We start from the raw sequence: 12,722 nt of genomic DNA on the forward strand, positions 1-12,722 counted from the left end.
GAATTACGATAAACCTTAAATTATAAAATCCTTAGTGGGTCTGACTAGAATTTGCTGTTGAATTTTAAATTTGAGCTCTGTTTGGGAATCTGGTTCAGGTCCACGTTTCCAAATGATATTTCAAAGTTTCAAACGCCATGTTGAATAAGTATCATTGATTACTTGGAACTTTGATCCCATGTTGTCGATAGACCAAAACTTTCATGACATTAATGTGTTTAAAGGGTAATTAAATCTACCATAAGATTGCAATCCCCCGGAAGCTGCAAATTACGCTGTTTTTTGAGATTCTGCCATAATTAGTCATAACTCAGACAAAAAATGAGAGTTTAAGTTTATTTTAACAATTTTTATGAATTCAAAACCATTACTAATATGATAAACGAATCCATGAATGTATATAATATAAGTGTAGCATTATTTAGATTGATTATTTTCTAATCATGTGTATGTGTGTGAGTGTGAAACTAATAATGTTATTAGCTGAAAAACTTGTGTTTATTTTGTGTCGAATATGAGTGTATTGACTTAAATGTAATGGCTTTAATTTCTTTCTAGGAAGTCGTTCCGTATTAAGAGCTTTGCCCTTTGCTTGCTAGTTTTCATGAACCAAACCTAAGCAATCCTCGCGAAACACACATTGCTATGAAAGTCACCAGAAAAAACGGCTGATCCTTCGGAGGCAGACCCCTTCTCAGGAAGCATATAATCACTTCAACTTAACTACACTCTCACTCTTAGCTTCTTCTTCTTCTTTGTCTTTCAACTGTCAATATATACTTCTCATCATTGCCACCTCTACTAGGGTTGTTGTAGTTCTTCTATACCTTTGAAAGAAGTTTCAACTTTTTTAGTTGTGTGTTGTTGGTTGATAATCTTGAGGAGACAACAACGGATCTCTCTCTTTCAAGAGGGTTGGAAGAAAATAGATGGAAGAGATAAACAATGATGCTGAGAAACTTGATGAAGTTATGCTACCTGGGTTCAGGTTTCATCCAACTGATGAGGAGCTTGTAGGGTTTTACCTCAAGAGGAAGATCCAGCAACGCCCTTTCACTATTGAGCTCATCAAACAGCTTGATATCTATAAATATGACCCTTGGGATCTTCCAAGTATGACACATTATTTCTATTCTTGTTTATATATATACATATAGATGACCTCTTACACTAAAAGCTTGGCTCCATCAACGCATTTAAGCACTTTTTTTTCACTTGTTATTAGTTAAAACTGATATTCATCCATTATCTAACAGTTTTGGTGTATTCTAATGTGTGTAGAGTTGGCGACCACAGGAGAGAAAGAGTGGTATTTCTATTGTCCCAGGGATAGAAAATACAGAAACAGTGCAAGGCCAAATAGGGTAACTGGAGCTGGGTTCTGGAAAGCTACAGGGACTGATAGGCCAATCTACTCCTCAGAAGGTTCCAAGTGCATTGGCCTGAAGAAATCTCTGGTTTTTTACAAGGGTAGAGCTGCCAAAGGAGTTAAAACTGATTGGATGATGCATGAGTTCAGGCTACCTTCTCTCACAGACTCACTGTCCCCAAAGTACATAGACAAGAACATTCCTGCTAATGTAACTATAACTAAACTTAACCTATTTTCTTAGTCTTTTTACTAACTGTTTCAAATTTCAAGTGTTTGTAATATCATCATTTATTGATTGCTTTAGCTTGTTCTTCAACATGCAGGAATCATGGGCTATTTGCAGGATATTCAAGAAAACCAATTCTACAGCTCAAAGAGCTTTATCTCAGTCTTGGGTTTCTTCCCTCCCTGAAACAAGAACCTCTGATCATATCCAAACCAAAGAACAAAACAGCACGAAGTTTTGTTCAGACATATCGTTTACAAAGAAAACTACCTTAGCCAGTCATTACTGTACTAACAATTACAATGACGCACAACCTTTGACCCCTAATAGTAGTACCACACTTTGTCCCTTAGATGTTGCCTCATACAAATCCATCATCAACCCATTGCTTTACAAAGCCTTTGATCATTTTCCCATTTCAAATGGAGACCTAAGCACGAGCTTTCTGTTCTCATCTCCTTTTGAAACGTCATCAGATGGTAATACTAATGCTAACGTTTCTTCCATGTTGTTGAACATGTCATCCTCCGTGGTTGGAGATTTCAACAAGACTTCAGAGGATAATACAAATGCAACTGCAAGCTTTGGTGGGTTACAAGAGCATGGCTACCCACTACCATTTCTACGTGAGATGCAAAGCACATTTGGTGAACAACAATATGATAATATTAATGCATTGGTAAAGGGTCCTAATGTGAATATGCCTCGTGTTGATGACCAAGAGTTGGAAACAGTACGATCCATTGGGTTTCCATTCAATATTGGCGATGCATGGAAGTCAAATCTGCTTTGGGATACTTCCTCTTTTCCTTGTGATCTGTCATCTACTTATTCCACAACTAAGTGCTATACTTAGTGCATTATTTTAGACAAATTAGAAGCTTTTTTTCCCTTCTAGTCGGTAGTAACTACTGGGTCTGACTTTTTTTTAGCTTAGATTTCTGTTCAATTTACATTAGCACGCAGGGAATTTTTTTTATTAGTATTATATTTTGAAACTTTTTCAAACTTTTCAACTATATATGCGCGAACTCAAATGTCTATGGAATAGAGATTTGGCAGAATGCGGGAGTTTCAAAACTAGAATGAAAAATAATTAAACAAATGAGACACTTACACATGATGATCCTTAACACGCCTTTTTAATTGAAGCATTGTGTGCAATTTTCGATTATGGAAGAATGGATTTTTTTGCTAAAGCTACTGGAGACTTGTTGTCTACGAAGATCTTTGTTAGCTCAACTTGTGGTAAACTCAACTCATTCAATATAGGTTTCACAACCAAATAACATGACAAAGTAGCAACTATACACTCTTCTTCACATGCAGAAAGAGTGATAATAAACTGTTTCTTGGACATCCAAGCAAAGGTTGTGTTCTCATGTAAAACACAAATCCATTTGTGCTCTTTTGATCATCCATATCTCCATTTCAATCGCTATTACTATATCCAACAAGCTTGTAATCATGAAAAACGGAGTAATATAGGTCAAAGCTTGTTGTACCTTTGATGTATCGAAGAATCCTCTTCACACAGACTTGAAGTGAGTAGTTGTTGGAGCTTCCATGTAGTGACTAACGACTCCAACGATATAGAGAATATTTAGTCTTGTACAAGTTAAATAACGTAAAATTCCAACAAGGCTTTTATACAGGGTTGAATCCACTTTTTCTCCCTCTTCATCCTTACTCAACTTGATGTCGCATTCCATAGGAGTACCAACTGGATTAACATCATCCATCTTGAATTTCTTGAAGAGGTCTTTAGCATAGTTTTCTTGAGTGATGAAAATTCCTTCATCTCCTTGTGTTACTTCTATTCCAAGATAATATGCCATAAGTCTCATGTCGGTCATATCCTTCTTGAATTCCTCAAAATATCTCCGCCTTGAGCTTTAATATAGAATGCATGCTCATATGGACACTTGATGAAATTCGCTTATTTGAAGTACTTGTTAATTCGAACATTCCAAGTTTTAAGGGCTTGTTTCAACCTATAAAAGTCTTCTTTAATTTCAAGACTTTTTCTTCTTCATCCTTGACTTTCGTATCTGTGTCTGCTGAATGTAGACTTTTTTTTCAAGAACTCCATTTAAGAAGGCAGATTTGACATCCACTATATAAAGTCCAACTTCTCTCTCCTTTTTTGAAACCCTTATTTGTGCTCCCTAAACTATGTTGTTTATGCATTATTTGTTTCCAAAAGTCCTTTCTTTCTTCTCCATGTGACCTTTCATTTAGTTGAAAAGATTAAATACACATATTTCAATCAAAACCCTACCATTTTCACCCAAAAAACACAATGGTGAAAACCTTTGCGAGCTTAGTTCATATATTTGAGAAGTCACATTCAAAGTTCAGGACAAAGAATTCTACAACCATGTTCTTGAAATTTTCTAATAAAATATGAATGAATTGTATGTTCTTCATCCAACAATGGTGAGAATCATCACACACCCTAGTCAACAATTGGACAAATCACCCAAAAACATAGTGGAGAAAACCTTAGGGAGTTTAGTTCATATATTTGGGGAGCCACGTTCAAAGTTTTGGACAAACAATTTCACAACCATGTTTTTGGACTTTTCTAATAAAATATGAATGAATTGGATGTTCTTCATCCCCTAACGTCCAACGACTATGAGAATCATCATCCACCCTAGTCAACAATTGGACAAATCGCCCAAAACCACAGTGGTGGAAACCTTAGGAAGCTTAGTTCTTATATCTGGGAGCCACGTTCAAAGTTTTGGACAAAGAATTTCACAATCATGTTCTTGAACTTTTCTAATAAAATATGAACGAATTGAATGTTCTTCATCCCTTAACGTCCAACAAATGGTGAGAATCATCACCCACCCAGTCAACAATTGGATAAATCACTGAAAACCACAGTGGTGAAAACCTTGGAGAGCTTAGTTCATATATCTTGAAGGCAAGTTTAAAGTTTTGGACAAACAATTTAACAACCATATGTTCAGTAGTGGGTTTAGGGAGTGCATGAGTTCACTTGTAATTGATTACAATTATGTTGTAATTGATTAGCAGTAGTTATCTTGTTGATAGATTTGGGTTATCTTGTTGTCTTGATGAACTACAGAGAACAACTTTGACCTTTGCTACTTGTTGGATGCATAAATTTCTCCACAGCTATCCAATTAAGGTAAATATTTTTGTTATATTCTTGATTTAATGATATTCAATTCGAATGTAAGAACATATTTTTTGGAGTTTTGTGGAAGATGTAGTTTAATCTCGAAAATACGAAATGAATTGTACATGACAACTTTGACCATTGTTGATTGATTGATGCTTAACTTTTGTCACAGTTATCTAATTTGGTTTATTCTTTTTGTTTTACATTCTTGATTTAAAGATATTTAATTTAAATGTTATAACTTATTTTTTGCACTTATGTGGAAGATGCAATTTAATTTCAAAAACACAGACGAACTGTAGATGACAACTTTGAGCTTTGCTACTTTTTTGCATGCATAAATTTATCCACAGTTATCCAATTGAGCTAGTTATTTTTTCGTTACATTCTTCAACTTTTGTAATCAGAAATGAATAAATTGGATATGAAGGGTCAGCCTAATGGAAACAACCAAACTTTGATGCAACAAACATGGTCAATTCAACCCACAAAACAACAAAATTGATCTATGTATCAAAATCAAAATCAGAAAAAATGGAGACAACAAAACATAATCATCAACACACTCTCCTCAATGGAAAACAATACAAAATCTGGCCATGGTCTACACAATTGAAACCAGCATAAATACGTGCATTGACATAAAACATTACAATGAAACTTTTTGTATTAGACTTTACAACAATTTTTACAAACAAAATGAATAAACTTATGTTTTTCTATTTAGCTTTACACAAATGACAACTTTTACTACATATATCACAACCTTTTGCTCCCATATTCGACATATGAAGCTCTTATGGCACGACACTTGAAACGTATGTGTCGTCCTTCTTTCATTCGCTTATACATATTGTTTTTATCAATGTCAACCTTAGCTTCAGATTGCATTCTATTGTGGTCATGTTCAACAGGCATATTGTGACCACCAAATGTGATGTTTGTTGAACCAAATTCACTAGGATCATTAGTTCAATCGACACCTTTTTCCACATTTTGACCACCTTCATCTTTACTTATTTCTTCAACCAATTTCTCTAAAGCACAAACGAAAACTCCGAGTTCGTTATTAACTCGTTCTTATTCTTCTAAAATACGGACAAAGACTTCTTTATGTGTTGTATTATCTATTGTATTAGGTTTCTTAAAAGCCACATCACATTTCTTAACTTCTTCTTTCACAATTGGATAACAAAGCTCTTCTTTCGACACACAAACATCACCTAAAAAATAAATAAATTTTTTATTCTAGGAATTCGTTTTTATACATTATCTATAACACAAAATTCTAAAACAATGAACTACGCACCACAACCTTTTCGATAACACTTTTGATGAAATTCTCACATACTTTTATATTAATTCAATGCAACACCCTTGGACATTTACTTATGCAGAAGTGTGAAGTCATAAAATTATCACAAAACCATAGCTGAAAATATTTAAAAAACCACATAACAACTTACATATCAGTCTACAACATAAATAATTTCCATTTCAGTAAAAGAATACATAGACATCATTTATCTGTAAGGTGTAAACACTCCAACAACATGTACGTAGGTCCTACTTTTTCCATTCTTCAATGATATTGAAGCATTGCATAAACTCACCACCAAATTCTCATAAACTAAACTAGCCCAGTTGTACTGACCCATACACCCTAAGTGATGGCAATCTTCCTAGCTAGGTTAGGCCAAAGCTAGAAGAGAAAGCCATGGTGAAGGGTGAAGGGTGAGTGTTTGCGGAAGTTGGTAGAAATTGGAGCTAAACTCACGATTTTGTGATGTTTGGTGATAATGGAGGTGGTGTTTGATGGTGATCTTAGAGAGATTAGGCCAACTCTAGAGGAAGGTGGCTAGAGGAAACCACATGGGATGCTCTAGCCTTTAGTGACCTAAAATGAGTAGTATGACACAAAAATGACAGTATAACTTTACTCAAATTCAAAGGTAATTACATGAAGGAGAGACGCCTCTATTTATTGGCTAAGATGTCTCAAAACTTTAACCTAAAGGAGCTAGCTTGGCTAGCTTTGAGAGCAAGGAGAAATCCTCTTCATTAGGTGAAAGACAAGTGGTAAAAATTCGCTCCAATGAGAGGGCGACATGTGCCCATTACCTATGGAGAATCCTCTCCATTCCTAGAGTGACACGTGACCACTGGCTGGGAGGAAAACCTCTCCAAAGGGAGGATGACACATGGCATAGACAACCCATCCCTCCTTGTCCACCAAGTTAGATGCAACTTTGACCCCTTGGTCAATAAGCCCAAAATCACATCCAACTTTGGTCAACATTGGGTCTTGGCCCTTTGTTGACTTGAGTGGTCAAAACCCTATTTTACTTTGCCCAAAATACAAGGCCCAAAATAAATCCTACACTACTAGGCTCATAATACAATGTCAAATAAATCCTAGACTACTTGGCCCAAAATACAAGGTCCAAAATTATTCTTACTCTAAAAGCTTCATGATGGCCCAAGAAATAGAATCTATGCCCATCTTCCACATATGACTTCAACTCTTCTTGAAAGTGCTTGGTCATAGCTAGGGGGTATGTCATCATTAAGTCCTCAACGAGGTTAAAAAGAATGGGAAATATTATTACAATACGATTAGGCCAGCAAAAACTCACATATCTCTAACAAAATATACAACCTACAAAAATGTGTTAAAAGGAAATTTTCATGTTCTTGTAACAAAAATTGATATATGACATTAACATCTACTTGTTCAGCACCAAAGTAATTCTTACACTGACTATGTACACCAACCTCATTTAAATCAATTTTTTCTCTAATCACACTCAACCCTAACCCTAAACATACACCCCTCAAGTCAACCCATATACCACATAACTCATTCAACAGATTCGTACCAATCTTAATGTTTTCATGCAACTCTAATAACCAATCAAAGGGTGTGCTCTGAATAAAACACCTTTGTTTCAGAGTCAACCTTTGATTCAAACTACCAACTAACTTCATTTTCCACGAATCCCGTACAAACAACTACATAAAAAAAATATCCTTATAAATCATAAACCCTATTAACAGAATTTGTTAGTTGTATCATACAAAGACACAAACCTTGCTACCATGACCAACTTCACCAGATTTCTTCAGTTCAAAACACACAAAAGAAAAAGGCAAAAGGGAAAAGGGATTTCCAAAGACAGAACAACCCAACGAAAGGTTTGGACAAATAGGTTTTTGCAAAGTGAAAGAAAGGCACCTGGGCATGCTGACGATTGTGGAGGAAGGAAAAGAGGTTACCGCGATGGTGGAGGAATAAAGAGAGCATGAAGAGAAAACAGAGATAGATTTCAAGAAGAAGGGGCAGGGAAATCGAGAAATCAAATACCACACCCTGCAATACCCTTCACGTCAGTTTTTTTGGTTTTAAAAAAAATTCAAAAGAACCAATGACACGCTGACACGTGACATTATCAAAATATAGTTAAAATAATGTTATTAAAGTATCATGATCAAATTTAAAATTAATTGTTAATTGTTTTGTGATTAAGGTTTTCGTTGTTATTATATATATATATATATATATATATATATATATATATATATATTTGTCTCAAATTCGATAGTTGAGTATGTTTCCAATCAATATTTGCCTTATATCAACCAATTTTCTTGATCAGAACATTTTTTGTAATGCGTGAAACTTGTATATTATTTTAGTGTCATATTAGTATAAGTTAGATAAACTCTAATAATGTTATCTATCATTGATAAATTATAGTTAACGGTTTTAGAATAAATAATCTTTACTACAAATATTTTTGTTCAAATTAAAATATAAAGACAACATGTTCGATATTTTTTCAATTCATTCTCATAATTATATTTCAAACATGTATTTTACAAGCACAACCACCAAAACCTAAAATCTATTACAAATAAACTATGCATATACAATCGTTAAGCTAACATGCATTAAATAGTGCAAGCATCCATTATCACAAATAGCATGGAAGACTTCTATATATATATATATATATATATATATATATATATATATATATATATATATATATAGCATTATTACATACCAAACTTATTAATAAGCATTAGCCAAACCCACTACATGTGGCTTCTTTCTGATTTTATGCCTTGCCAAGATGATCATCAATATCTTTAGTGACGAAAACAGCAAAGTCCAAGATTGATTCAGGAGATGGACCTCTAACATTCTCTGACAGTTTTTCATATTCGTAGGTCCATTTGACAATCCCCCCATTCTCCTTATCGATTGTTTGCAGTGTGGCCCTTAAACTCTTGTAACTCTCACCAATTTCTCCATCGAAGACGCTGAATGTTATTGTCTTGTTATCATCGTCTACAACTTCAATTTTCTCCTTGGCACTTGTCTTCTTTCCTTCTACATGTTTTCATAATTTTTTTTTTCAAAAAAATGGGCATGAAGTCATATACATGTACATAAAAGTCATCACAACAAAATAATGTTTCAAATAAGATAAATATATATATTTACGTAACTATTCATTAAAATCAATTACTTTAAGTAGTTAATACGGATAATAATACAAACAAAACTTGATTTCTTAAAAACATGTAAATTTATTATCCTTACGAATTTATCCGTAGTGTTTTATATAATTTTCTTAGGATATAACCAGAATTTATGGAATTTTCTAAAATATTCAAAATCTAATAAGATAAACTTTTTTAAAAAAAATTACCAGGAAAATAGAAGAATAAGAAAAAAAAAAGAGAACAAAAGAGATATAATTTTGGAGGAAGCATTGTAAACCTATTTGTTTGAGGGAGAAGTGATTTATGATGGATAAAAAATCTTAAGGTTTGAGAAAGAAAAATCAACAACAACTCATCATTCACAACATCACAACTTGCGAAAGAAGAAAAAAAGAATCTAACAATTGTTGGACCAAAGTATTTGACGTAGCTTTCGTAAATCTAGATAATAGGGTTTTAAATTTTCAACTAAGTGTTTGTTAGCTTTGCAATATATTCTCAAGGCTTTATTTTATAACACTTTATACTTGTTTTGTCCAATAGAATATTAATTTTTATAGTTATAGATTGAGTGTGAGAAAGTAGAAGTAGTGTCGATCTATCATTGTTCTTTAATTAATTAAGAGTAATTATTCATTCACACTCTAACTTTTCTTACATTTATATTACAACTTTATAAATTATTATTTTATTACAATATTCTATTCTTATTATTTTAATAATGATTTACATTGAAAATCAATTGTCAAATGAACGTAGGAACAGTAGTGCAAAGCATATTACTCGTTTTTCCATTAATTAACTTGACTAAGACTGATATCAAAAACTTAAAATGTATAAAGACTAAATAAGTCGAAGATTCTCTAACCAAGTCAAAATACCATGTCTCTAGGACTTATAAGAAAAATGCAGTGATAAAAATTTGAGTCAAATATTCTTAGCTGTGTTTAAGTGAATGATAAATTAAGTGATTTTAAGGAAAAAAAAATATTACCACAAAAACGAATAGAGAATTAAGTAATGATATTATAACACATTTTTACATTTATATGACATATAGTATAAGAGTAAAATGATCATAAAAATATTAATTTTTGTATTTTTTAAATTTAAAAAAATTAAAAAGAATAATGTCAAATAAATATAAAAAATTTAGGTACGTGAACAAATATTTTTCTAGAGGATTTTCTGTCAAAATCTTAGACTCAACGTAAAGATTAGACTTTTAAAATCCATACAAATATCTCATCATAAATCTTAAATTGGATTACTTTTTTTAATAAATATAGAAAGTATTGTAAGGTCACTGACCACTTACAACCTTCTAAGTATTTCTCTACTTTTAAATCCAATCATCATTTTGTCTTTTCAAGAAATTCTAAATGGTTTAGAGAAAATATATTTAAATAATTCCTATTCTTAATTATTAAAGGTTAAAAAAAATATTTAAATTATAATTACCTTCCCAACTAAGAATTAAAAGATATAAATATATATAAATTATTTGTATTATCAACTATCAAGTGATGTAAGAATATTAAAAATACGAAATATGACTAATTTTTTGTAATAAATTTAAAATTATTAGAAAACTAAGTATGAATTGAAAATTTCATTGAATAAAAAAGAGAAAGTTGAATGATATATAATAAAAACAAAATCTATAAATATTTAGTGTTAAGATTATACTGAGGATGGAGTTAGATTTCTTATATGTATAACTGAGGGAATTTGCTGGTTCTAATCCAATAAACAAAATTCAAACTTGAATTAATTGAATTGATGCATTGACTTGAATTAATTGAAGTTTTTGAAGCAGAAGTTGAAACGTAACAACAAAAATACCTATGGAAAACTCCCAGTGTTTTACAGCATCAACATTTTCCCAGTCACCTTCATGAAGTACAGCTGAATGTATCCTTTCTGAGGAGATATTAGGAAGATGCTGAAGTTGCGTTCGAAAAACATGGAAGAACTTATCTGCAGATGCTTTGATGTCTACTTCAGCCTCCACTTTCCCACTTAAAGCCATATCTTCACTCTCAGAGAATGCAGAGACAAAAACAAAAACAATGATTCAGATTACTTTTAAGAAGGAATGCAATTTGCTTAAATAGAATGTTCATTTTTTGACTAAAATGAATTATTGATTCAACTCACAGCTTTTAGATTGCGTGCTTCCTATACTCAACAATAATTTTATTAACTATTATTGTCTTACGTGAATACATTGATAAATAAAAATGGTTTTAAAATTATGGTGGAGATATATTAGCAATATTAAATTGTTCTTACTTTCAATTCCTCTACATCTTGGAACTGATAACGATTAATAAAACTAATATATAAAAAGTCAAAATAGCTGATTGAAACATCTATCGACAGCTATATCAAAATCTGAAAAATGTTCTTGTACAAAATATTCGCTTACATAATATTGATTAGAAAACGTTTTCGTGTATCGTGAGAAATTTTTTTTTTCATACCTTTAAGCTGCTGATTTATTGATATATAAGATGTAGTATAATATATGTAAATAATAAATAGTGCAGGGCTATATAGCTCCTAGGCATGACTCAGCCAACATGTATCATATAATCGTTTAGTCAATCACACGTCGGACGATCAACTATTAACTACATGTATAAACGAATTATCAAGATCGAACGGGCACAAAGTCTCATACCTGTCAATTGTCAAGATATTTAACTATAATGCTGAACAATTTAAAGGTAAACTGTGATTACCACTAACGCTAACCAAAAGCCCACTCTGATATCTAAAAATATAGGTTTGAGATAAGGAGGTAAGTGATTGCATTTACTACACCATTAATATCTGAACTGTCAAACGTTAAACTGACTTTGGCATCAGAGTCCCTTTTGCAGATGCCCTTCGAATAGCTTGGATGAATGACTACAAGAGAGTTGGGGCAAAAGACAACTTTGGGACCCCTTTGACTACTTTTAGACGTTGGATGTTAACCTTGACTTTACATCCCAAAACATTTTTATGCCCACCATGAGGCCGAGTATTCAATAAACCAACAAAAACCCCATAGTGACAACCAAGAACATGACAAGCAATGTAGTGGTGAAGGAGTCTAAGAATCATCCCAGTAATCTTGCAGCAGAATGGAGATGCAAAGGAGGTATGAAGAGGAGCTTACGACTATTAGAGCTGAAATCGCAGCTATGCACCAAGAGCATAGTGTTTGACACTACATGCCTCGAGCATCAACACAATAGCAACAACAACAGTTTCAGCCTGGCCCATTCAGGCTTAGGGAAGACCCGTGTAGGGAGAACCCATTTTTGTAGATGGTGAATACGGCCGATGATGGCATACCCCTTAGCCATGACCCAAGCACTTTCAAAAAGAGTTATAGTCATCTATGCAAAGTCAAGCAAAACTCTTTCTCTTAGACCATCATGGAACACCTTTATTATATTAGG

The 12,722-nt window shown here is 32.8% G+C and overlaps 2 protein-coding genes across 2 annotated transcripts; one reads left to right on the forward strand and one right to left on the reverse strand.

Moving 5' to 3' along the window:
• Positions 1–773: 773 nt before the first annotated feature.
• On the forward strand, positions 774–2,558 carry LOC108335503 (protein FEZ). The gene is made up of 3 exons (XM_017571526.2): positions 774–1,113; positions 1,282–1,580; positions 1,696–2,558. The coding sequence occupies exons 1-3, from the start codon at positions 930–932 to the stop codon at positions 2,452–2,454; spliced, it is 1,242 nt and encodes a 413-aa protein (XP_017427015.1). The 5' UTR covers positions 774–929; the 3' UTR covers positions 2,455–2,558.
• Positions 2,559–8,799: 6,241 nt separating this feature from the next.
• On the reverse strand, positions 8,800–11,405 carry LOC108335529 (MLP-like protein 43). Its single transcript, XM_017571566.2, has 2 exons — positions 11,113–11,405; positions 8,800–9,151 (listed from the first exon to the last, which is right to left on the reverse strand). Exons 1-2 carry the CDS (start codon positions 11,297–11,299, stop codon positions 8,877–8,879), a joined length of 462 nt encoding a protein of 153 aa, XP_017427055.1. The 5' UTR covers positions 11,300–11,405; the 3' UTR covers positions 8,800–8,876.
• Positions 11,406–12,722: the final 1,317 nt, after the last annotated feature.

The sequence above is a fragment of the Vigna angularis genome, chromosome 10 (genome assembly GCF_016808095.1).
Source record: "Vigna angularis cultivar LongXiaoDou No.4 chromosome 10, ASM1680809v1, whole genome shotgun sequence".
NCBI lineage: Eukaryota > Viridiplantae > Streptophyta > Magnoliopsida > Fabales > Fabaceae > Vigna > Vigna angularis.

Coding starts and splice junctions, on each gene's coding strand:
- LOC108335503 (XM_017571526.2), top strand. CDS start 930: ATGGAAGAGATAAACAATGATGCTGAGAAACTTGATGAAGTTATGCTA. Junction 1,114..1,281: donor TGACCCTTGGGATCTTCCAA/GTATGACACATT, acceptor TAATGTGTGTAG/AGTTGGCGACCACAGGAGAG. Junction 1,581..1,695: donor ACAAGAACATTCCTGCTAAT/GTAACTATAACT, acceptor TTCAACATGCAG/GAATCATGGGCTATTTGCAG.
- LOC108335529 (XM_017571566.2), bottom strand. CDS start 11,299: ATGGCTTTAAGTGGGAAAGTGGAGGCTGAAGTAGACATCAAAGCATCT. Junction 9,152..11,112: donor ACACTGGGAGTTTTCCATAG/GTATTTTTGTTG, acceptor GAAAACATGTAG/AAGGAAAGAAGACAAGTGCC.